Source organism: Microcaecilia unicolor, chromosome 1 (genome assembly GCF_901765095.1).
Source record: "Microcaecilia unicolor chromosome 1, aMicUni1.1, whole genome shotgun sequence".
In the NCBI taxonomy this organism is placed as follows: domain Eukaryota; kingdom Metazoa; phylum Chordata; class Amphibia; order Gymnophiona; family Siphonopidae; genus Microcaecilia; species Microcaecilia unicolor.
In genome coordinates, this window is record NC_044031.1 from 491084789 (window position 1) to 491111228 (window position 26440).

General features: G+C 44.2%; 1 protein-coding gene across 6 annotated transcripts in view; it reads right to left on the bottom strand.

Moving 5' to 3' along the window:
• The window catches only part of RB1CC1 (RB1 inducible coiled-coil 1), a 387073-nt gene that overhangs the window by 125101 nt on the left and 235532 nt on the right, over positions 1–26440 (bottom strand). For all 6 annotated transcript variants that reach the window (XM_030214384.1, XM_030214360.1, XM_030214376.1 and 3 more), the window contains 2 exons: positions 18448–18574; positions 7944–9862 (listed from right to left, as the gene is read on the bottom strand). In XM_030214384.1, coding sequence (XP_030070244.1) covers positions 7944–9862; positions 18448–18574 — 2046 coding nt within the window. The remainder of the gene's footprint in view (positions 1–7943; positions 9863–18447; positions 18575–26440) is intronic.

Below are 26440 nucleotides of genomic sequence, written 5' to 3' on the forward strand. Positions count from 1 at the left end.
TAGGACAAGAGCGAGGAGCTAAGGCCTTGCTGTCACACCAGACAGCAAACCTCCTCCATAAAAAGAAGTAACTCCTCTTAGTGGAATCTTTCCTGGAAGCAAGCAAGACACGGGAGACACCCTCTGACAGACCTAAAGAGGCAAAATCTACGCTCTCAACATCCAGGCCATGAGAGCCAGAGACTGGAAGCTGGGATGCAGAAGTGCCCCTTCGTTCTGGGTGATGAGGGTCAGAAAACACTCCAATCTCCACGGTTCTTCGGAGGACAACTCCAGAAGAAGAGGGAACCAGATCTGACGCGGCCAAAAAGGAGCAATCAGAATCATAGTGCCTCGGTCTTGCTTGAGTTTCAACAAAGTCTTCCCCACCAGAGGTATGGGAGGATAAGCATACAGCAGGCCTTCCCCCCAATCCAGGAGGAAGGCATCCGATGCCAGTCGGCCGTGGGCCTGAAGCCTGGAACAGAACTGAGGGATCTTGTGGTTGGCTCGAGATGCGAAGAGATCTACCAAGGGGGTGCCCCACACTTGGAAGATCCGGCGCACTACTCTGGAGTTGAGCGACCACTCGTGAGGTTGCATAATCCTGCTCAACCTGTCGGCCAGACTGTTGTTTACACCTGCCAGATATGTGGCTTGGAGAAACATGCCGTAACGGCGAGCCCACAGCCACATGCTGACGGCTTCCTGACACAGGGGGCGAGATCCGGTGCCCCCCTGCTTGTTGATGTAATACATGGCAACCTGGTTGTCTGTCTGAATTTGGATAATTTGGTGGGACAGCCGATCTCTGAAAGCCTTCAGAGCGTTCAAGACTGCTCGTAACTCCAGGAGATTGATCTGTAGACCTTGTTCCTGGAGGGACCAGCTTCCCTGGGTGTGAAGCCCATCGACATGAGCTCCCCACCCCAGGAGAGACGCATCCGTAGTCAGCACTTTTTGCGGCAGAGGAATTTGGAAAGGGCGTCCCAGAGTCAAATTGGACCAAATCGTCCACCAGTGTAGGGATTCGAGAAAACTCGTGGACAGGTGGATCATGTCCTCTAGATCCCCAGCAGCCTGAAACCACTGGGAAGTTAGGTTCCATTGAGCAGATCGCATGCAAAGATGAGCCATGGGAGTCACATGTACTGTGGAGGCCATGTGGCCGAGCAATCTCAACATCTGTCGAGCTGTGATCTGCTGGGACGCTCGCACCAGGGAGACGAGGGACAGCAGATTGTTGGCCCTTGTCTCCGGGAGATAGGCACGAGCCGTCCGAGAATCCAGCAGAGCTCCTATGAATTCGAGTCTCTGTACTGGGAGAAGATGGGACTTTGGATAATTTATCACAAACCCCAGTAGCTCCAGGAGTCGAATAGTCATCTGCATGGACTGTAGAGCTCCTGCCTTGGATGTGTTCTTCACCAGCCAATCGTCGAGATAAGGGAACACGTGCACCCCAAGCCTGCGGAGCGCTGCTGCTACCACAGCCAGACACTTTGTGAACACCCTGGGTGCGGAGGCGAGCCCAAAGGGTAGCACACAGTACTGGAAGTGACACGTTCCCAGACGGAATCGGAGATACTGTCTGTGAGCTGGCAGTATCGGAATATGCATGTAAGCATCCTTTAAGTCCAGAGAGCATAGCCAATCTTTTTCCTGAATCATGGGAAGAAGGGTGCCCAGGGAAAGCATCCTGAACTTTTCCTTGACCAGATATTTGTTCAGGGCCCTTAGGTCTAGGATGGGACGCATCCCCCCTGTTTTCTTTTCCACAAGGAAGTACCTGGAATAGAATCCCAGCCCTTCTTGCCCGGGTGGCAAGGGCTCGACCACATTGGCGTTGGCGCTGAGAAGGGCGGAGAGTTCCTCTGCAAGTACCTGCTTGTGGCTGGAAGCTGAAAGACTGAGCGCCCGGTGGGCAATTTGGAGGCATGGAGGCCAAATTGAGGGCTTATCCTTGCTGGACTATTTGGAGAACCCACTGGTCGGAGGTTATAAGAGGCCACCTTTGGCGAAAAACTTTCAACCTCCCCCCAACCGGTAGATCATCCGGCACGGACACTTTGATATCGGCTATGCTCTGCTGGAGCCAGTCAAAAGCTCGCCCCCTGCTTTTGCTGGGGAGCTGAGGGGCCTTGCTGAGGCGCACGCTGCTGCTGAGAGCGAGCGCGCTGGGGCTTAGCCTGGGCCGCAGGCTGTCGAGAGGGAGGATTGTACCTACGCTTACCAGAAGAGTAGGGAACAGTCCTCCTTCCCCCATAAAGACGCCTACCTGAGGAGGTAGATGCTGAAGGCTGCCGGCGGGAGAATTTGTCGAAAGCGTTATCCCGCTGGTGGAGCTGTTCTACCACCTGTTCGACTTTTTCCCCAAAAATGTTATTCGCACGGCAAGGGGAGTCCGCAATCCGCTGCTGGATCCTATTCTCCAGGTCGGAGGCATGCAGCCATGAGAGTCTGCGCATCACCACACCTTGAGCAGCGGCCCTGGACGCAACATCAAAGGTATCAAATACCCCTCTGGCCAGGAATTTTCTACATGCCTTCAGCTGCCTGACCACCTCCAGAAACGGCTTGGCTTGCTCAGAAGGGAGCTGGTCCACCAAGTCCGCCAGCTTCTGCACATTATTCCGCATATGGATGCTCGTGTAGAGCTGGTAAGATTGAATCTTGGCCACGAGCATGGAAGAATGGTAGGCCTTCCTCCCAAAGGAGTCTAAGGTTCTGGGGTCTTTGCCCGGGGGCGCCGAAGCATGCTCCCTAGAACTCTTAGCCTTCTTTAGGGCCAGATCCACCACACCAGAGTCATGAGGCAACTGAGTGCGCATCAGCTCTGGGTCCCCATGGATCCGATATTGGGATTCTATCTTTTTGGGAATGTGGGGATTAGTTAGTGGCTTGGTCCAGTTCGCCAGCAATGTCTTTTTCAGGACATGATGCATGGGTACTGTGGACGCTTCCTTAGGTGGAGAAGGATAGTCCAAGAGCTCAAACATTTCAGCCCTTGGCTCATCCTCTACAACCACCGGGAAGGGGATGGCCGTAGACATCTCCCGGACAAAGGCCGAGAAAGACAGACTCTCGGGAGGAGAACGCTGTCTTTCAGGGGAGGGAGTGGGGTCAGAAGGAAGGCCATCAGACTCCTCGTCAGAGAAATATCTGATGTCCTCCTCTGCCTCCCACGAGGCCTCATCATCGGTATCAGACACAAGTTCACGGACCTGTGTCTGAAGCCGTGTCCGTCTCGACTCCGTGGAACCACGGCCACGGTGGGAGCGTCGAGAGGTGGACTCCCTGGCCGGCAGCGGCGAAGCTCCCTCCCCCGACGTCGTCGGGGAGTCCACCTGGGAGGCAGCCGAAACCGGTACCGCAAGCGGCACCGGTACCGGGGACCTCACCCCGGGCAAAGGGCCAGCTGTCGCCTCACTCGACAGCACCGGTGGCGCAAGCACCCCCGGTACCGGAGAAGGGCGCAACAGGTCTTCCAGAATGCCAGGAAGAACGGCCCGGAGACTCTCGTGTAGAGCGGCTGCGGAGAAAGACTGAGAAGCCGGTGCAGGCGTCGAGGTCAGAATCTGTTCCGGGCATGGAGGCGGTACCGGGCTGTCCGGGGTAGAGCGCACCGACACCTCCTGGATGGAGGGTGAGCTGTCCTCCCGGTGCAGATGCCTGCTGGGTGCCGACTTCCTCGGCGACCCAGAGCTCCCGGTACCAAGTCGGGAACGTGACCGGTGACGATGCTTCTTTGACTTCTTCGAGCGAAGCATGTCACCAGAGCTCCCCGGTACCGATGAGGAGGATGTTGAATCTAGACATCGCTTCCTCGGGGCCGAAGATGGTCGATCCCGGGGGTCTGTACCGCAGGAGCCCTCAGGGCAGGAGGAGACCTACCCGAAGGCTCACCGCCACCAGCATGGGAATGGACAGCCCTCACCTGCAATCCAGACGAAGCACCACCGTCCGACGACATCAGCAACAGAGGGGGTCCCGGTACCACCGACGCCAACGCACTCTTCCGAAGCCTCGGTACCGACGATGCAGGAGGAAGACACCTCGATGCAGTCGACGTCGATGCGATGTCAGAAGACTTCGGTGCGGCCCACGCCGATGCACCCGACGAATCTCTAGATGCCGATGCCGTCGAAGCGCCGGAAAACAGAACGTTCCACTGGGCTAATCTCGCTACTCAAGTCCTCTTTTGCAAAAGAGCACAAAGACTACAGGCCTGCGGGCGGTGCCCAGCCTCCAGACACTGAAGACACGAGGCGTGCCTATCAATGAGCGAGATTATCCGGGCGCACTGGGCGCACTTCTTGAAGCCTCTGGAAGGCTTCGATGTCATGGGCGGAAAAATCGCGCCGGCGAAATCAAAATTCGCGATAATGACAAGAGGCACCGAGATAAAAAGAGGGGGAAAAAACCCGTGCGGGCGGCCAACAAGGCCGCTCCCGAAAGCGAAAGAAAACTTACGCTGGGAAAAAGCTAGAAATACGGGAAAAAGGTTCTCTCTCTCTCTTTTTTTTTTCCCGAAAAACACTAAAGACGCGCGAGGGTCCTCTGAGGGGCATGAAATGGCGGCAAAACACGACCGTCCCGAGCGCGGACAAAAGAAGACTGACGAACACGAGCCGGTTCGGGTGGGAAGACGACCGCGCATGCGCGGTGCGCATCGGCGCGCGAGGGCTAGCAAACGTCTTTGCTAGTGAAGATTCCGATTGGAGGGGGTGCCGTGGATGTCACCCACCAGTGAGAACAAGCAGCCTGCTTGTCCTCGGAGAAACTATGTTACTATGATAACCTTCCAAGGCATTGAAAATTGGAAGATGGCCAACTTAACATCAGTTTTTAAAAAGGGCTCCAGAAATGATGCATCTGATATCAGTGCTGTACAAATGGAAGAAACTATTATAAAGAGAAAAATTACTGAATGCATTGATAGCCAAAATGGATTTACCCAAGGAAAGTCTTCTGTTTCATTTAGTTTGAAGAAGTGAATAAAGAATGTGGATAAAGGTGAGCCAGTTGATATAACATATTTGAATTTTCTGAAAGCTTCACAAAGTCTCTCAATAGTGCCTCCTGAAGGAACTATAAAGCCATGGTATAGGAAGCAATGTCCTATTGCGGATTGGGAACTGATTAAAAGAGAGAAAACAGGAAACAGATCTAAATGGGCAATTTTTTCAACGGAGAATAGTGGAATACCTCAGGAATCTCTACTGGGATTGGTGCTTTTTAACATAAACTTAATCTGGAAATGGGAATAAGTGTGGTCATCAAATTTGTAGATGATATCAAATTATTCAAAGCCATTAAAACAAATGTGGATTGTGAAACACTGCAGGAGGACCTTAGAGGCTAGGCACTCAAATTACAGATTAAATTTAACAGTGGATGAGTGCAAAATGATGCACAAAAGAAAAAAATAATACCTCAAATTATAGCTTCACTAAATTCTAGAGTTATCACAAAGTTTAACTAAGAGAACTGAATTAAGGATTTTTTTCAAAGAAAACACATCACCAACAGTGACCTTAAGACAGCTGAATGCATAAGTGCTGCAAATGCGATGACTAGCAGTTCTTTTGAGGCCCAAATAAATCATGTCCACTGTATCCCATGTCAATTCTGGTCAATTCCAACTTAAACATTTAATATCCCAGGCTTAACACTTAGGCATCCCGAACTTGTTACCTAATCTGAAAGTAGAATGCTGTACTTGCATTCATTTATTATATGCAGTTTAAGTGCCAACAGCATTACTTTCCATGATGCAAATTAAGTCAGACATGAAGCCTAATTTTATACAGCACATTGAGATAGGAACTGAGATGTCCAGGTTGAGATGTTCATAATTCCCCTAGCATAACCTTTTGTAAAATATGGTAAGGATGTGCAGGAGTGCATATGTATTAGCTGATAAGCCTGGCAAAAGCAGCAATTTTTAAAAGATGCACATAGGAAAAAAAAGAGCATTTTGCTCTCCCCAACGCATCACACAAGCAGCTTTGATAAACTGATGCCCTGACACCCATACACACCCCATCTTCTCTTGTGCATATTCAGACCTTCCTTAACCCTCCTACAGAAGCATTTTGCCCCCCTCCTGAACCCAGCCCAAAGTAGTAAAGATCTTAACCTCCAAACCCACATCATCAGCAAGTTTGGACTCTCACCCCAAATGCACATCAAGAGCAAGTAGGTACTCCCACCCTGGAGGTAAAGATCCTCATCCCACGATTCTACCTCTGGCACCTACCAAGGGCTATCTATGGTAGTCCAGTGGGCAGCAGGAGCGATTCCCAGTTGTTCCTGCTGCACACTGCACCCAGGTTCAAAATGGCACCTAATTTTATTTATTTTCATTTATTTGTAGCATTTGTATCCCACATTTTCCCACCAATTTGCAGGCTCAATGTGGCTTACGTTATGCCGTAATGGTGATCGCCATTTCTGGGTAGAGAATTACAAATAATTTTACATTAAGGTGCATACATAGTATAGTACAGTATAGTACTACAAAGAGGTTCCTGAGTGATAGAGTAAATTGTAACATAAGTTAGATTGTCACATATAGCAAGTTCATTTCCGACATGATAATTAAAGTGGTATTGTGTAATACCCCTAAGTAGTAGTCTCGCAGTATTTCCACTAGGGGTCAAGCTGCCAAATACGGGCAAAAGGGCAGATAAAAGCTTGACCCCCTAGCGAAGGTGCTGCAAGACTACTGCTAGGAATCATGGGTGCTATTCTGACCCTAGGCACAGGACTGAGCAGCAACTTTTTGGGGGTGGGGGGGGGGGTGGGGAGGAAGGAATCACTCACATTTCCCACTGGACCACCATGGATAGCCCTCAGTAGATACTGGAAGTGGGATTGGGGTTGACAGATTTTCACTGCTGGAGTAGGGGTACACATTTGATCCTGATGTGGGTTCAGAGTGAGGATGCCTACTTGCTCTTGATGTGAATTTAGGGTGGGGATGCCTACTTGTTCTTGATGTGGGTTTAGGGTGGAGACACCTACTTGCTCTTGATGTGGGTTTAGGGCGGGGACACCTACTTGCTCTTTATGTGGGTTTAGGGTGGAGATACCTACTTGCTCTTGATGTGGGTTCGGGATGGGGAAAGATCCTGACTGTCTGGGGCTGAGTTTGGGAGATGGAGGATTATGTGCTTTGAGAGTGAGTTTGGGGAAGGAGAATCTCAGCCTTTTCATCTGCCCCCTCAAGCAGGCACTTATGTGTGCCCCAGGGAACTGTAAAAGCAGAACCTGAAACATTTAGGTCTACATGTGTATTCATCTTGTAAAATGGAGAATATACAAGTAGATGATTAGCCTGCCCTAACCATGCCTACATCATGACGCCTCAGAATCTGTACATTATGTGGACTTCCTCTTGTAAACAGCAGCTTTCTAAGATTGCTTTCTGCACATGTAGCTATTTCATCTGTTTCTATTTACTTACAGAGATGCTTCTAAAATAAAGGACTTAACTATCTTGTCTCTTATATTTGAAACATTTAAAATTGGAGTGGAGGAGTGGCCTAGTGGTTAGGGTGGTGGACTTTGGTCCTGGGGAACTGAGGAACTGAGTTCAATTCCCACTTCAGGCACAGGCAGCTCCTTGTGACTCTGGGCAAGTCACTTAACCCTCCATTGCCCCATGTAAGCCGCATTGAGCCTGCCATGAGTGGGAAAGCGCGGGGTACAAATGTAACAAAAAATAAATAAATTAAAAGTCAGTATGTTTAACTCAAGACAACTAGCACAACTGTAATAAAAGCAATGTCTGATTGTTCCATGAAACTGAAAAGCAAATTTCAGCAAATAGAGGTTATGCAGTAGATAAAATGACCGTGTATGACTTAAATGTAATAAATGGTATCTCACGCAACTGAAATTTTGGATGCATGCATTTATCTCATTGATCACATGTAAGAGACCATCCCAATTCATACCTCTGGTTTACTTGACTCTCAAGTTGTTGTATTTTTTCTAAAAGTTTTTTCTCAATAGCTTCCCTCTGTAATTCAAACTCTTTGAGGGCAACTTGAACTGCTTCTTGTTTTTCACAATTGAATTTTTGAAGCAACATCCGTTTGTCTTGTTCTTGTGCAATCAATAGGTGTTCTTTTTCCTCCTCAATTTTAAGGATAGCAGCTTCATATTTTTCTTTCTGTTCCCGGAGTGCCATGTCTTCCCCTTCCTTTTGTTTTTCAAGTGCTTTCACTTGAATCTCTAACTTGCTCATTACTTCTACTATTTGTTCTTGTAGTCTTTGCTCTACTTCTAATGTTTGTTGATATAATGAAGTTACCTTGTTTAGTTCATCTCTAAGCAAAATTACTTCCTCTTCATGTCTATTCATTAATTCTGAAATGCACTGGTCTTTTTCAATTGCCATTAACGTTCTTAACTCTGCTAAACCCACTTCACAATCATCATTATTATCTTGAATCCTCTGATTTAGTTTCCTTATTTCCTGTCTTAAACTCTCAGTTTCTTCAACAACTTGAGACCTTAAGGTTTCTTGTTGTTGGGCTTTACTTTCCTCCAGCAGCAGTTTAATGTCATCCGTTTCTGCTTCTTTTAGTGCCAATTCAACTTCTAATTTACATCTCAAATCAGAAAGTTCAGAAACTTTATGTCTTATCTCTTGCGCCTGCTGCTCTTTTTCATGAATAACTGCAATATGAGATTCTTGCAATTGGCCAATCTGTAGTTGATTGTCTTTCTTTATTGTCTCTATCTTTTCCACGTGTTCATTTGCTATCTTTTCAAGTTCTTGTGCATGTGTGACTAGTAGGTTCTCTTCCAATTCCTTTAAATGAGTTTGTTCTACATTCTGAAGCTCTTCTCTCAGAAGTCTCATTTTCTCATCATTTTCAATATGAAGTATCTTTAATTCTTCTAACATTTTCTCTCTTAACTGTTTAAGGTTCTGAAGTTCACTATTTTGATCTTTTACTGTGCTTTCCAAGTCAATCAATTTCTGATCTTGCTCACTGTGTAAACACACAAATGCTTCCTTTTCATTTTTAACCAAAGCAAATTCATTATCCTTATTTTGCACGATCTCTTCAAGATCTCTTAAATCTTCTTTTAATTTGTTTATCATTTTTTCATTTTCATCTCTATCCTGATGTAATGATTTAAGTTTATTTTCATATTCAGCTTCTAAAGCCAGCAATTCTTTCTGATGTTTTTCTTTTAATGCTGTTTCTATAGAAAGCTTTACTTTTTCAATAATGTTTCTGATTTCTAATGATATACATTTTATACTACCAGTAAAGTCACACTGTTCTTTTTGTACAAGTGTTCTGAAGTGACACAAGTCTTCTTTGATATTTCTCAAACTGAACTGGGATTCCTGAGCAGCAACTCTACATGTTTCCATGAAAGCTTTCAAAGATGCACTTTCCATGTAATCCTCCTTAATGCAACCTTTTGTGTCTTGCATACGTCGGTTATCTATAGCATTGATAACTGATGAATACAACGATTCCACCATCATTTCTGGACTCTGTGGGTCGCTTATTACACCAGGGGAAGCTGGGTTTTCTTCTATGACAAATTCATTTACTGCTGACATAAAATCAGACTCTGGACTCTCTGCAAGTGAGTCCAAGTCTAAAGACCCTTGCTTAAGTGCCTGCTCTATGTTTGGATGAACAATTGTTTCAAAATCAAAGGTATGGGCATCAATACTATCTGGTGACAATTCTTCTAGTGGAGCTGGAAGGCTAACAGGAGGACACAGAGGACCATGAAGATTGAGTGATGAAGGTGTTCTAGAAGAGGTAGTAGCTGCAGATCCTACTGCATTTTCCATTCCTGGTGTTGTGACAGATTGTGGCAATGGCTGACTATTAGATGCCTGCAAGTAATAATTAAGAAAAACTTAATGAAATATGGAAACTATATAGTATCAAACTATTCATTTTTACTGGGTAACAATATGTTAAATTTTATATCAGAAAAATCATTATTCATTTCTGGTTTATTTTTTTAAAACAAAAAGTAAATATTGCAAAGATAAGTTCTGGAAGAAATCTAACTGAAAAAAATCTTCATAGCTCTTTTAACCTCAAATAAACATAAATACAGTAAAGAAAGGATATCACAGATAATGAAAACTCCACTTTTGCAGGTGTCTCTTTATTCTATTCAGCTCCATAACTGTAATTCTAGCCCTGCTGCCTGTTTAACTATTTCTGATTCATTCTTCTATAACTCTCTACTCTGGCAGTGAACACCTCCTACTTGAACTGTACGTAGATTTCCTCTACAAAGGAATATGCAATCCAAACAGACAATCTAAGGCACATTATAAAATAGCCGGGCCATCCAGAAAGTGGTTTAGTTGCAATAGCTCTTTGTAGACAGCAGGATAAATTAGATACACAAGTGGGCAACAGATTCTCATGATGTGAAGACAAGAGTAACTCTCTAAGAGCTCAGAATGAACTAGAAATGTTTCTGAGCAACAGTGGCCTCTCCCATGTATTCGTGCCCCATGCTCGTACCTCAGTACATAAGTAACTTACATGGCAAGTCTATAAAGGGGCAGTTATATTTAGGTGACTACAGATTGCCTATTTAGAGCCTATTCTATAAAAGAAGTCTCCTTTGCAGAATACTAGCACAACTAGGCATATATCAGGAGATAAGGTGTTAACTCATAGTATTCTACAGATTACATGTATAAGTGTGCACTCCCCGTTCATGTAAATGTCCACCTCCAAAGTGTGCGATACTTACACAACTTACAATCGACCGTAACCTTACACTAGAGAGCCAAGTGAAATCCACAACAAAGAAAATGTTCCACTTAATGTGGAAACTCAAATGTGTGAAACCATACTTCCCGTGGGAAACATTTCGCAACTTGATACAATCAATGGTACTAAGCCATTTAGACTACTGCAATGGAATTTATGCGGGATGCAAAGAACAAATCATCCATAACTTTACACTCGAGAGCTAAGTGAAATCCACAACAAAGAAAATGTTCCACTCAATGTGGAAACTCAAACGTGTGAAACCATTCTTTCCGAGGGAAACATTTCAATGGTACTAAGCCATGTAGACTACTGCAATGGAAGCAAAGAACAAATCATAAAGAAACTTCAGACCGCTCAAAACACAGCAGCCAGGCTTATATTTGGAAAAACGAAATTTGAAAGTGCTAAACCCCTCTGTTAAAAACTGCACGGACTCCCAATCAAAGAACGTATTGCTTTCAAAATCTGCACCCTGGTTCATAAAATTATCTACGGCGAAGCCCCAGGATACATGACACACCTCATAGACCTACCAACCAGAAACACATCCAGATCAACACGAACATATCTAAATCTCCACTACCCAAGCTGCAAAGGACTCAAATACAAATCAACTTATGCATCTAGCTTTTCCTACATAAGCACACAACTGTGGAACGCATTACCAAAAGCCGTGAAAACAACGTATGACCACCTAAACTTCCGGAAATCACTAAAAATTAACCTGTTCAAAAAGGCATACCCTACCGACCCAACTTAAATGCCTGAACTCTGCAACACAACAAAACCAAAGTACAAATTCTTCCGCTCTACGATTCCCTAATGTGTCTGTTCCACATGAACCTTATTCTACCACAACATCACTTTGTATTTTTTCATACCGGAGTTGGCAAACGCCTTTCCGGTACTATATAAGCCACATTGAGCCTGCAAATAGGTGGGAAAATGTGGGATACAAATGTAACAAATAAATATATAAATAAAATAAATTATTGCTATTTACATACACTGTCCCCCGGATTCTATATATGGCAGCCAAATTTGGGTGGCTGAAATTTTGGCACAGAGCAAAGATACATATGCAAATTAATTATTTAAAGGTCATTAATTAACAATCAATTGATATTTATCAATTATTGCATCCACCTGTGTGTTACTCTATAAGACCGGGTGTCTGAATCCTGTAGTGTACCTATTCAAAAGGGGAGATGGCCAGGGGAGGAGCATGCTGAGAAGTTGTGCACAGTTTTATAGAACAGCACCATTTCCATACCCAAATGCAATGAGTTTGGCGCCAGTATTTACACCAGGTTTCAGATTGTGTAAAACCAGAATCCAACTGTGGGGGCAGGTATCAGCTCTAAGAGCAACTCTATAAAGGACACTCAACCCACACCAGCCTTTATAGGATAGCACTTAGAGTCGATTTTTTAGTGCCATTTATAGAATTCACCCCCTCCCCCCATGTGTTTATTTACACACATGAATGACTAGAATACTGGCATTTACAGTGGGGGAAATAAGTATTTGATCCCTTGCTGATTTTGTAAGTTTGCCCACTGACAAAGACATGAGCAGCCCATAATTGAAGGGTAGGTTATTGGTAACAGTGAGAGATAGCACATCACAAATTAAATCCGGAAAATCACATTGTGGAAAGTATATGAATTTATTTGCATTCTGCAGAGGGAAATAAGTATTTAATCCCTCTGGCAAACAAGACCTAATACTTGGTGGCAAAACCCTTGTTGGCAAGCACAGCGGTCAGACGTCTTCTGTAGTTGATGATGAGGTTTGCACACATGTCAGGAGAATTTTGGTCCACTCCTCTTTGCAGATCATCTCTAAATCATTAAGAGTTCTGGGCTGTCGCTTGGCAACTCGCAGCTTCAGCTCCCTCCATAAGTTTTCAATGGGATTAAGGTCTGGTGACTGGCTAGGCCACTCCATGACCCTAATGTGCTTCTTCCTGAGCCACTCCTTTGTTGCCTTGGCTGTATGTTTTGGGTCATTGTCGTGCTGGAGAACCAGCCACGACCCATTTTTAAGGCCCTGGCGGAGGGAAGGAGGTTGTCACTCAGAATTGTACGGTACATGGCCCCATCCATTCTCCCATTGATGCGGTGAAGTAGTCCTGTGCCCTTAGCAGAGAAACACCCCCAAAACATAACATTTCCACCTCCATGCTTGACAGTGGGGACGGTGTTCTTTGGGTCATAGGCAGCATTTCTCTTCCTCCAAACACGGCGAGTTGAGTTCATGCCAAAGAGCTCAATTTTTGTCTCATCTGACCACAGCACCTTCTCCCAATCACTCTCGGCATCATCCAGGTGTTCACTGGCAAACTTCAGACGGGCCGTCACATGTGCCTTCCGGAGCAGGGGGACCTTGCGGGCACTGCAGGATTGCAATCCGTTATGTCGTAATGTGTTACCAATGGTTTTCGTGGTGACAGTGGTCCCAGCTGCCTTGAGATCATTGACAAGTTCCCCCCTTGTAGTTGTAGGCTGATTTCTAACCTTCCTCATGATCAAGGATACCCCACGAGGTGAGATTTGCGTGGAGCCCCAGATCTTTGTCGATTGACAGTCATTTTGTACTTCTTCCATTTTCTTACTATGGCACCAACAGTTGTCTCCTTCTCGCCCAGCGTCTTACTGATGGTTTTGTAGCCCATTCCAGCCTTGTGCAGGTGTATGATCTTGTCCCTGACATCCTTAGACAGCTCCTTGCTCTTGGCCATTTTGTAGAGGTTAGAGTCTGACTGATTCACTGAGTCTGTGGACAGGTGTCTTTCATACAGGTGACCATTGCCGACAGCTGTCTGTCATACAGGTAACGAGTTGATTTGGAGCATCTACCTGGTCTGTAGGGGCCAGATCTCTTACTGGTTGGTGGGGGATCAAATACTTATTTCCCTCTGCAGAATGCAAATAAATTCATATACTTTCCACAATGTGATTTTCCGGATTTAATTTGTGATGTGCTATCTCTCACTGTTCCCAATAACCTACCCTTCAATTATGGGCTGCTCATGTCTTTGTCAGTGGGCAAACTTACAAAATCAGCAAGGGATCAAATACTTATTTCCACCACTGTACATGCGTACATGCTACCTAACTTTAGCCAGCTCCTTACAGAAATACCACCATAGTTTCAACTCTCAAGGGAGTTAGGTGGAGAACCCACATTACAAGTAAGCAGTTTCACTTTCTCTGTCAAAAATCAGGATGAATCAGCCACACACATGGAGACTTTCTAGTTGCCGATTGCTCCTGGATCACAACACAACTCATGTAAGTTTATTTCTGTTTTGCAAAGTGTCAGCAAGAACTTGTGCTCAATGCCAAGACATACTTATGAGGAACTTGTGCTACCCTTTGAAATTCAATAGTTGAAGCAATTATATGAACACATTGTTTCAACACTAACTGTCCATAGGCATTGTACCTTCTGGATTCATATACTCAAGGTGGTAGAAGGATGTAAATTTATGTAGAAAACACCAAGTCACAGCTTTGTAGATTTGTTCTGGGAGATTGTTCTTAAATGGACTACTGATATTGCTGGATTTGATGTACCTTTAACATGTGTTGTATGACAGACCACTTGATTGTAACAAAAGTGAATATATCTCACTAAACAGCTAGATGATATTCAGCTGGCACTGAATTTCTGGGTATAGGAAGCCAGCTAAAACATAGCTGGTTAAGTATGATATTCGGTGCTATGTTTTATGCGGTCCTATCTATGCAGTTATCTGAACCGGTTAAGTGCCAAATATTGTCACTTAACCTGTTAAGTTTCAACTCTGCCCCCAGAATGCTCCCAAAATAGCTGATTTTGGTTTGATCACTAACCGGGCCATTTTCAGCTCTAAAGAATGGAACCTTGCAAAAGTAATTCTGGATACATCTTTGAGTATGAAATTTCGTATTAAAAAACTAGTACAGAAAGTTTTCTATAGACGTATTGTACATTGATTGAAAAATTATGTGAGCACAGGTAATTTTAGGAATGTGCTACAGAGTCTTATTACTCCCCTTTTTTTTTTTTTTTTTTACTATTGTAATGGGCTTCTTTTGGGTTTAACTACATTAATGAAGATTCATTGGTTGCCAATAGAGTCAGATATAAAATTCTTTTATTATTACTATTATTAATAATAATAATGGCCTGGTCTCTCTTGCCTCCAGTTTACATACATAGCAACCGTCTAGATCACTTAGGTCAGCATCAGGTGATAGATGTTCCCCTCGTTCCGTCAGGTTTGATTAGATGAATATTGGAACTCTCTTTTCATTATTTGTGGCATAAAATTAAGGAACAACTTAACTTGTAACGTGAAACCAATTAAAATTTTAAACACTTTTAAGAAATCTCTTAAAACATTTCTTTTCCAACAAGCCTATGAGGGTATTTAACAAATATTGATAAAGGAGTTTTACAGCAAGCCAAAAAGTTAAGGGTCCTTTTATTAAGTTGTGGGAAAAAAGGGGGGCATTTTCCTGCACACTGGGGCCCTATTTACTGCTGCGAATAAAAAGCCCCTAACAAAAAATGGCCATGTGGTAAGATTACCCTTAGCACGTGGCCATGTTGGGGGGAGCACTTACCTCCACTCACTGAGGTGGCGGTAAGGCTTCCCGCAGTAACCGGCACAGCATGGTGATGCCCAATTACCGCTCGATTAGTGCCGTGCTATAAAATAAACATTTTTACGGTACGACGGAAATGGCGCACAGTTGAAGCACAGTTACCACCAAGGGCTGAGTTGGGCCAGCAGTAGTTCCGAATTGGCATAGTAACATAGTAAGATAAAGACCTGAATGGTCCCTCCAGTCTGCCCAACAGTCATATTCATTATCAATTCAAGATTAAATCAACAATGAATGTGATATTATATACTTGTTCATGGTCTTTCTTTGTTGTTTCTGGGACATAGACCATAGAAGTCCGCCCAGCTCTGTCCTTATGTTCCAACTAGAGTTATCGTCACAGTCCAATCCAGCCTATCCAAATCCGTCTTGTCATCTGCAGGACAAAGATCGTAAAAGTCTGCCCGGCACTGTCCTTACTGATGCTTTGTAAAAGGGACCCTAAGTTACCTTCCTGTAGCAGGTGTTCTCTGAGGACAGCAAGCATATATTTTCACATATGGGTGATGTCATTAACTGAGCCTGGTGCGGACACTGCCGTAGTGCACTGTCACCTTAAAACTTTGAGGCAGAGCTCCCAACATGCCTGCATGGGAGCCTTCCCGCTGACGCTGAAGCACGGGACCAGCAGTACAGTACTAAAGCTAAGAAGACAACTCCAAGGGGAGGCAGGAGGGAAGTGAGAATATATGCCTTCTGTCCTCGGGAAACACCTACTACAGGTAAGTAACTTTGCTTTCTCCAAGGACAAGCAGGCATAATATTCTCACACATAGGACTCACTAGCTACCAGGCTCATAATATAAATGAATCTTGGTAAATAAGTAGATAGTGAGCCTGGTAGAAAAAAAATGGTTGGACGGTGGAAGTGACTTAAGTAGTAAAACGATTCTGTAGGACTGCTTGTCCAAACCGGTTATTCCATCTAGAATGCTGCTTCAGACAGTAGTGAGCAGTGAAGATGTGGATAGAAGACCAGTGCCGCTTTGCAAATTTCCTCAATGGAGGCAGAGCGGATATGGGCTACTGAAGTTGTTATGGTTCTTACATTGTGAGCAGTGACATGGCCATGAAGGGACAGCCCAGCCTGAGCATATATGTAGGAGATACAGTCAGCTAGCCAAGTGGAGATAGTATGTTTGATGATGGGAATCCCCAATATGTTAGGGTGGGAAGGATACGAAAAGCTGAGAGGACTTCTTATGAGGTTTTGCAAGCTTCAGATAATAAGCTAGAGTGCGCTTGCAGTGTAAGGTACACAATTCCATCTAAGTGTATTCTAGAAGCAGAATCTAGTTGATATCCCAGTGCCTAAAACTACAAGCCTCCATTTAAACCAATGAAAACATGGCGTAAATCCCTGCATGTAGATTTATGCGCACTGGGCCATATTCTACAACTGCATGCATAAATTTTGGAATGCCCATGAAATGCCCATTCGCCTCCCCTTTTGAACTGACCATATTAGAAGTTAGGCGCAGTTCATTACAGAAAACGTTTAGTGAATTATGCACGTAAAATCTAATTATTGCCAATTAGTGCTCATTATTGCTTAAGTGCTGTTATCAACGCGGATTAGCTTGTTAAGCCAATTAAGTTACACACGTTGTTTTAGAAGTATGTGTTAGGCGGGGAGAGTCTGATAGTTACGGATGGGGAGAGGGATCTTGGGGTGATAGTATCTGAGGATCTGAAGGCGACGAAACAGTGTGACATGGCGGTGGCTGTAGCCAGAAGGTTGCTAGGCTGTATAGAGAGAGGTGTGACCAGCAGAAGAGGTGTTGATGCCCCTGTATAAGTCGTTGGTGAGGCCCCATCTGGAGTATTGTATTCAGTTCTGGAGGCCGTACCTTGCTAAGGATGTAAAAAAAATGGAAGCGGTGCAAAGAAAAGCTACGAGAATGGTATGGGATTTGCGTTACAAGACGTATGAGGAGAGACTTGCGGACCTGAACATGTATACCCTGGAGGAAAGGAGAAACAGGGGTGATATGATACAGACGTTCAAATATTTGAAAGGTATTAATGCTCAAACGAACCTTTTCCGGAGATGGGAGGGCGGTAGAACGAGAGGATATGATATGAGAGTGAAGGGGGGCAGACTCAAGAAAAATGTCAGGAAGTATTTTTTCACAGAGAGAGTGGTAGATACTTGGAATGCCCTCCCGCGGGAGGTGGTGGAGATGAAAACGGTAGTGGAATTCAAGCATGCGTGGGATAAACATAAAGGAATCCTGTGCAGAAGGAATGGATCCTCAGAAGCTTAGCCGAGATTGGCAGGCGGGGCTGGTGTTTGGGTGGTGGGGCTAGTTCTGGGCAAGACTTCTACGGTCTGTGTCCTGAAAATGGGGCTAGTTCTGGGCAAGACTTCTACGGTCTGAGTCCTGAAAATGGCAGATACAAATCAAGGTAAGGTATACACAAGAAGTAGCACATACGAGTTTATCTTGTTGGGCAGACTAGATGGACCATGCAGGTCTTTTTCTGTCGTCATCTACTATGTTACTATGAACATAACCGTGCACCCTGCCCATGCTCCACCTGTGAGGACTGAACCTTCTACTTTTTGTTTTGGCCTCCTATATCCCATCCATGTGAATGCTCATCTGCAAAGTACGCATCAATGATTATTGGTACGTACTTACAGAATAGTGCTTAGGTGAAAACTACTCATTTACACAAGATGTGTTCAAATGTGCGAGTAAAGGACTACAATCTGGGATTTACATGCATACTTACCCCTAAATTTAGGCAGCCCCCTTAGAAAATTACTCCTTTATTTTGAGGTAAGTACAAACCTCTTTAGTAAAAGAACACCAAAATATAAACATCAATAAAAGGCATTTTTAATAAAAACTTACAACTAGAGTTACTAATTTGCACTGCCACAACAACATGCGCTAGCACTTAATTTGGACATTAAAAATGGTTAATAAGACTAAACTGAAAAAGTAACCATTATAATGTAACTTTTAACAATTTGATTTCACAAAATCATAATGAAAATGAATGGTAAATACCTTCTGCTCACTCAGCAGATCTGTAATGGTTTGTGACATTTCATCCAAACTTTGTGCTGCTTTCACTAGGTTATGTAGAGCAAGTACATGTTGGTGTAAAGGTTCAAAGTCACAAAGCAGGGGAATCCTTTAGAAACAAATACAAATTAAGATTAGAACATTTCTGTCTTAACCAAATAAAGAAATGCAAAACATGCTTTAAAAATTATTACTTATCACATACATGATACTGCTAATTCAGTCCCAGATGATGAAAAGTAAATGCAGTGCCCGCATTTACACAACACCCATGATCAAAGAGCATCTGGCGAGAGCACAGGAACACTGCAGAGCTCATTAAAATTATATTTAAATGCGCTCTGTGGTATTATGCCCCTAAGATCAGAGCACTGCACTCTGATCATAGGGGCAGAATAGCGCCTTAAACCTGATGTTAGGGTTAAGGCTCTGTTCCCATACCCCCTCCTGGGGTACGGGGGGTGGGGGGACAACTAGACCACCAGTGCAGGTTGGGTTTGGCAGCCCACTTGGCCACCAGGGATTTTGTTTTGGGTGTGAGGAGAGTAGAGAGGCTAGAGATCCACCGGACCTCCAGTCCCTCCTGCCGGGGGTGGGGGGGGGGGGGGGGTGGGGTTGGAGGCCGGCCAGACCTCCACCCCCGTCGCTGTTTGAGGAGCACCAACAATGCCAGGTGTCAAAGGGTCCAGTGGACCCCCAAGGCACAGTGACAGCCCATGCTGCCTGACTCTGCCAGGAGGGGGTGTGGGGTTGGGAACAGAGTCTTAACCCTAATGCTAGGTTTAAGGCGCTATTCCGCCCCTACAATCAGAATGTTCCAGAAAACCAGGACTGGAAAGCTACTTAAGACAGCACTGGGGGAGAAGCATTCACTAATAGCCTGGCTCCTGGGTAAAATGAGGACTCCAAGTTACTGTTATGGAGACCTGGTACTGTGAAGTATTAAGGTCTCAGGCACTGTGAAAGTGTTGTCTCCATTTCTGACTACTATGGGGGAAGGCTCAGGAGGAAGGTCACCAGGATATAGAGGGACTTGGTGCTGTTCTCCCATTTGCCAAGAGAGGGTGCTCTGGCAAGGCACATGACTTAAGGAGGTACGTAGACATGAGCATGTGACAGTGCTTAAACTACGAGAAGGATTTGTGTTGGTAAAGGTTCTGATAAACAGGGAATTAATGACACTTCTTAATATATATTTGCACCAAATAAGACCTAACCAATTACCGCCCAGTTGCATATATACCATTAGTAGTTAAACTGATGGAGAGCTTGGTGACCAAACAGCTTACAGAATATATGGACATGTTCTCAATACTACATGACTCACAGTCAGGGTTACGCCCCCATCATAGTACCAAAACTGTCCTAGTCACACTCCTGGCCATATTCAAGCAAGAAATAGCCACAGGCAAAAGTATACTTCTCCTCCAATTCGACATGTCGAGCGCATTCGACAAGGTAAACCACAATATACTACTAAGACTCCTTGGCCATTTCGGGATTGATGGAAACGTACTTAACTGGATAAAGGGTTTTCTAACCACCAGAACTTACTGAGTAAAATCAAACTCAAACATATCATCACCGTGGAAAGCTACCTGTGGAGTACCTCCAGGATCACCATTATCACCAATACTCTTCAACATGATGATGATCCCATTGGCAAAGTCCCTATCCAACCGGAGTCTCAACCCGTTCATCTATGCAGACGACGTCACTATCTACATCCCCTTCAGCCATGACTTGACAGAAATAACCAATGAAATCAATGACGGCCTGAACATCATGAACTCATGGGCAAACTCATAGTATTTTTTCACGGAGAGAGTAGTGGATGCTTGGAATGCCCTCCTGCGGGAGGTGGTGGAAATGAAAACGGTAACGGAATTCAAACATGCGTGGGATAAGCATAAAGGAATCCTGTGCCGAAGGAATGGATCCTCAGGAGCTTAGTCAAGATCGGGAGGCGGGGCTGGTGGTAGGGAGGCGGGGATAGTGCTGGGAAGACTTATACGGTCTGTGCCAGAGCCAGTGGTGGGAAGCGGGACTGGTGGTTGGGAGGCGGGGATAGTGCTGGGCAGACTTGTACGGTCTGTGCCAGAGCCGGTGGTTGGGAGGCGGGGCTGGTGGTTGGGAGGCGAGGATAGAACTGGGCAGACTTACACGGTCTGTGCCAGAGCCGGTGGTTGGGAGGCGGGATAGTGCTGGGCAGACTTATACGGTCTGTGCCCTGAACAGCACAGGTACAAATCAAAGTAGGGTATACACAAAAAGTAGCACATATGAGTTATCTTGTTGGGCCGACTGGATGGACCGTGCAGGTCTTTTTCTGCCGTCATCTACTATGTTACTATGTAACTGAAACTGAACACTGAAAAAACACACTGCCTCATCCTCTCATCTCAACATAACAAGTACAAACCCACAACCATAAACAACCTAGAACACACCCTCCCTACCTCAGACAGCCTAAAAATACACGGCGTCACAATTGATCGCAACCTTACCCTTGAAAGCCAAGTAAACTACGTAATAAAGAAAAGGTTCTACTTAATGTGGAAACTTAAACGAATAAAACCTTTCTTCCCGAGGGAAATCTTTTGAAACCTAATACAATCAATGGTCCTAAGCCATGCAGATTACTGCAACGTAATCTATGCGGGATGTAAAGAACAACTCGCAAAAAAACTCCAAACCCCCCAAAACACAGCTGCCAGGCTGATATTTGGTAAATCATGATTTGAAAGTGCTAAACCCCTTTGAGAAACGCTGCACTGGCTCCCAATCAAAGAATGCATCATCTTCAAAATATGTACCTTTGTCCACAAAATTATCTACGGTGTAGTCCCAGGATACATGACAGACCTCATAGATCTACCAACCAGAAACAGAATCGGATCATCACGATCATACCTAAACTTACATTACCCAAATTGCAACGGACTTAAATACAAAACAACTTACGCATCCACCTTCTCCTACATAAGTACACAATTATGGAATGGACTCCCGAAAGCTGTAAAAACAATCCATAACCACCTAAACTTCAGAAAAATCACTAAAAACCAACCTCTTCAAAAAGGCTTACCTCACCAATCCAATGTAAATCCCCACGTCCAGCAACACAGCTCAACCAATGATCATACTGGACAATATACAATCTTCATTCCATATGACCTTCACGGTGCCTGACACACACCTACCTCATCTGACCACAATACAACCTTGCATTTGTTATCAATCGACTGGCGAACGCATTTACGGTACCTGCCAGCTTATAATCGAACGAGAAAAACGCCCAAGTTCCGACCTAAATCGGGAGATGGGCGTTTATCTCACAAAAACGATTAAAGCGGTATAATCGAAAGCCGATTTTGGACGTTTTCAACTGCACTCCGTCGCGGATGCGGACAAAGTTGATGGGGGCGTGTCAGAGGTGTGGCGAAGGCGGAACTGGGGCGTGGTTATCTGCCGAACAGAGATGGGCGCATTTCACAGATAATGGGACAAAAGTATGCGTTTTTAGCTAGAATTTAGGGCACTTTTCCTGGACCCTGTTTTTTCACGAATAAGGCCCCAAAAAGTGCCCTAAATGACCAGATGACCACTGGAGGGAATCGGGGATGACCTCCCCTGACTCCCCCAGTGGTCATAAACCCCCTCCCACCACAAAAAATGATGTTTCACAACTTTTTATTTTGACCCTCAAATGTCATACCCACCTCCCTGGCAGCAGTATGCAGGTCCCTGGAGCAGTTGTTAGGGGGTGCAGTGGACTTCAGGCAGGTGGACCCAGGCCCATCCCCCCCCCTACCTGTTACAATTGTGCTGCTTAATGCTTAGTCGTCCAACCCCCCCCCGAACCCACTGTACCCACATGTAGGTGCCCCCTTTCACTCCTTAGGGCTATAGTAATGGTGTAGACTTGTGGGCAGTGGGTTTTGAGGGGGATTTGGGGGGCTCTACACACAAGGGAAGGGTGCTATGCACCTGGGAGCTCTTTTACCTTTTGTTCTGTTTTTGTAAAAGTGCCCCCTAGGGTGCCTGGTTGGTGTCCTGGCATGTTAGGGGGACCAGTGCACTACGACTCCTGGCCCCTCCCACGAACAAATGCCTTGGATTTATTCGTTTTTGAGCTGGGCGATTTCATTGTCCATTATCGCTGAAAAGCAAAAACGCCCAGCTCACAACTTGGCGAATAAAACATGGACGTCTAATTGTTTCGAAAATACGCTTGGGTCCGCCCCTTCACGGACCCGTTCTCGGAGATAAACGCCCATGGAGATAGGCGTTTCTGTTCGATTATGCCCCTCTATGTAAGCCAAACTGAGCCTGCAAATAGTTGGGAAAATGTGGGGTACAAATGTAACAAATAAATAAATAAATAAATTAGCAGAGAGAGAGAGAGAGAGAGGTCTGGTATCAATTGGATCATATCCCTCTTCTTTAGTCCTTTGAGAGGGAAAGCTAAAGATGACAGAAGACATATGTGAGATGGCATAAAAGATGCCATGTGATAGGATGATATGGCTTTCTAGAGTTTTATATCTGTTTTCTGTATTACCTATTGGGCTACCTCCAGGAGTCTTTCAATCACTGAATAGGACTCCATTTGGATTTATTCAGAATAATAGGAAGGCATGAATTAGTCTGAAAATACTGCAGAATCCTACAGGAGAAGGAAGAACTCTTCTCAGCCCTGACATACATTCTGGAGGAAATGATAACAGGGACAGGTGGCCATGACTCATGTGGCTGTTGCCAATGGTGCTGCCAGGCAATAACAGGGGCTGAGCAGGTTCATCCATAATCAAAGCAAGTTATTAAAGCTAAAGGGACAACATCATATGCAAATTTCAATGTAGCCTATATTTGTTCATGTAATGTAGAGTATGTCAGCCATAGTAGTTGAATGGTCCATCTGTGGTTAAAAGAACAATAAATTGTGAATTAACAATATTTATTTATTTATTGCATTTGTATCCCACATTTTCCCACCTATTTGCAGGCTCAATGTGGCTTACAATACATCATGGGTAGTGGAAATATAATAGAAAATAGACATTTAGTGTTACAGAAAATTTTTGGCAACATGATAATGATAAGACATGATAGTAGTATAACAAGCAGATATTATAAGACATTTCTAACTATGTGTGGAGGGGTTATGTATATTCACATTGGTTTATCTTTGTGGTAAGCCTTGTTAAAGAGATGGGTCTTCAATAGTTTGCGGAAGTTCGTTAGTTCGTAGATCATTTTTAAGTTGCGCGGCAGTGCGTTCCATAACTGTGTGCTTAAGTAGGTAAAGTTTGACGCGTGCATTAATTTGTATTTTAGACCTTTGCAGTTAGGGAAGTGCAGATTAAGGAATGTGCGGGATGATCTTTTGGCATTCCTGGGTGGTAAGTCTATCAGGTCTGACATGTAGGCTGGTGCATCTCCATGAATGATTTTGTGAACTAGGGAGCAAATTTTGAATGTGATGCGTTGAGTGGGAGCCAGTGTAGTTTTTCTCGTAGAGGCTTAGCACTTTCATATTTTGTTTTGCTGAATATGAGTCTAGCTGCAGTGTTCTGGGCTGTCTGAAGTTTCTTGATTATTTGCTCTTTACAGCCGGCGTAGAGTGCGTTGCAGTAATCTAGATGACTGAGCACCATTGATTGTACCAGGTTACGGAAAACATTCCTTGGGAAGAAAGGTCTTACTCTTTTTAATTTCCACATTGAGTGGAACATCTTTTTGGTTGTGTTTTTCGCGTGGCTTTCGAGTGTTAGATGTCGATCGATGGTAACTTGAAGAATTTTTAGGGTGTCCGAAATAGGAAGGTTCAGATTTGGTGTGTTAATGGCTGTGAATTTGTTCTTGTTATGTTGAGAGGTGAGTATTAGGCATTGGGTTTTTTCTGCATTAAGTTTCAATCCAAAAGAATCCGCCCATGAATGCATGATATGGAGACTTTGGTTGATGTCGTTGGAAATTTCCTTTAGATCTTGTTTAAATGAGATGTAGATCGTTACGTCGTCTTCAGGCTCTTTTAGTCTATCATTGGCAAGAAAAACAACATGTAGCTGAAGATATATGTTGGAGGATCACTGATTAGGTTATAGAAGGGTGACAGGTTGGACTATGGTTCCCATGCTGATTCTGACTGAAAGATGAGTATTTAAATTTCTTATTATAAAGTTTAATGAAAAAGTGCAAAACTTTAAATAATTCTAATAAAATTCTAAAGAATGTGAAGAGTTCAACTTAGTGGAATTACTGGACCCATGACAAAGATAGTGTATAAAGTCTTTTGAAGCATATTGGCTGATAAGTGATACTGCTGAAGGTTCGATATACTGATTTTGGAAGATTTCTTTATCTTGTGAGAGTGTATAATTATATGACATTTTAAGTTCTCTTAAATCCATATCAATGTCTTGTTTTGAATGACTACTGAAAGCCTAAATTTATAAGCATAATTCTTAAGCTCCTAAAATTTAAACTTTAGGAGCCTAACTTGGGAAACTACATTTAGCAGCTCAGGTTTTTTTTTTTTGCATATTGGCTCACAATATACATCTCTCACATTCTCATCTTTAAGGATTCTGTGAATGGGCACCATCACAGCTTCTGTGGAGGGGTTGAAGAATTGGAGGACATCCAGTGTTTCTGCCCTGGGTTCCTCCTCCATCTGTAACTTAAATGGAATGTCTTCCATCAGTACTTGAGATGGGAACTTCCTTCTCTCATGTGGCAGAAATGGATTTATCAGCAAGCCAGTGAAATCCTCTGACTTTGGAGTCCAGAAAAATACTCCAAAGGACACGTCTGTAGGTCTGCCTGTCTCTTCTGTTTCTTGGTATTAATGGGGCCGATTGAGAGCATTCAAACACTAAGGCTCTCTAATGCCACGGTGAAGCTTCCTCCCCCAGTGCAATGGACAATGGTGCAGAAAACAACAACTCCACCGCTCTTCAAGGTCTTGGTGCCAATGTCTCTCCTGCAGCCAGTACATGGATCTCAAGGACTTGTTGAACGTCTTGTAGCAACATCGATATTATTGAAGCTGCAGCATAGTGTCAAACAAAGAAAAATTGGAGACAGTATGAAGGACACAGTATTACATTTGCTGTGGTTGACTCTTTCAATCACTACAACTCACCATAAAGGTTTCACTGTCCCTTTTACTAAAGTGCATTGAAATCTTGTCTTGGTGTACTCTAACATGGGCCATTCCGGTGTTCTAGGCCCTGATGTAATGCGGCACTTTTTTGTGGACTTTTTATTTTCTATTTGCAAGTCAAGAAATTTATTTGTGGGGGGGGTGGGGGGGGGGTATTTTGCTTACACCTTTTTCTTTTTTGTAACTTAATTTTACTGTCATTTCTAAATACAATAATTTTCAAATACAATACAGATTAAACTACATACTCCACCAAATATTTATTTATTTGTAGCATTTGTATCCCACATTTTCCCACCTATTTGCAGGCTCAATGTGGCTTACAATTGTTCTGTAATGGTGACCATCAATTCCAGAAAAGAGAAATACATAGTTAAGGTGAAGGAGACAGAGAGGGGCATAATCGAACGCGAACACCCATCTCCATGGGCGTCTATCTCCGAGAACGGGTACATGAAGGATCGGGACTGTATTTTTGAAAAAAATGGGCGTCCGTCTTTTTCTTCGATAATACGGTTTGTGCCAGGCAAATGCATCGGATTTGTGCGGATTTGAGCTGGGCGGTTTCATTTTTCAGCGATAATGGAAACCGATGGCACCCAGCTCAAAAACGAACAAATCCAAGGCATTTGGTCATGGGAGGGGCCAGGATTCGTAGTGCACTGCTCCCCCTCACGTGCCAGGACACCAACCGGGCACCCTAGGGGGCACTTGCAACAATTTAAAAAAAAAGTTAAATACCTCCCAAGTCCATAGCTCCCTTCTCTTGGGTGCTGAGCCCCCCAAATCCCACTGCCCACAACT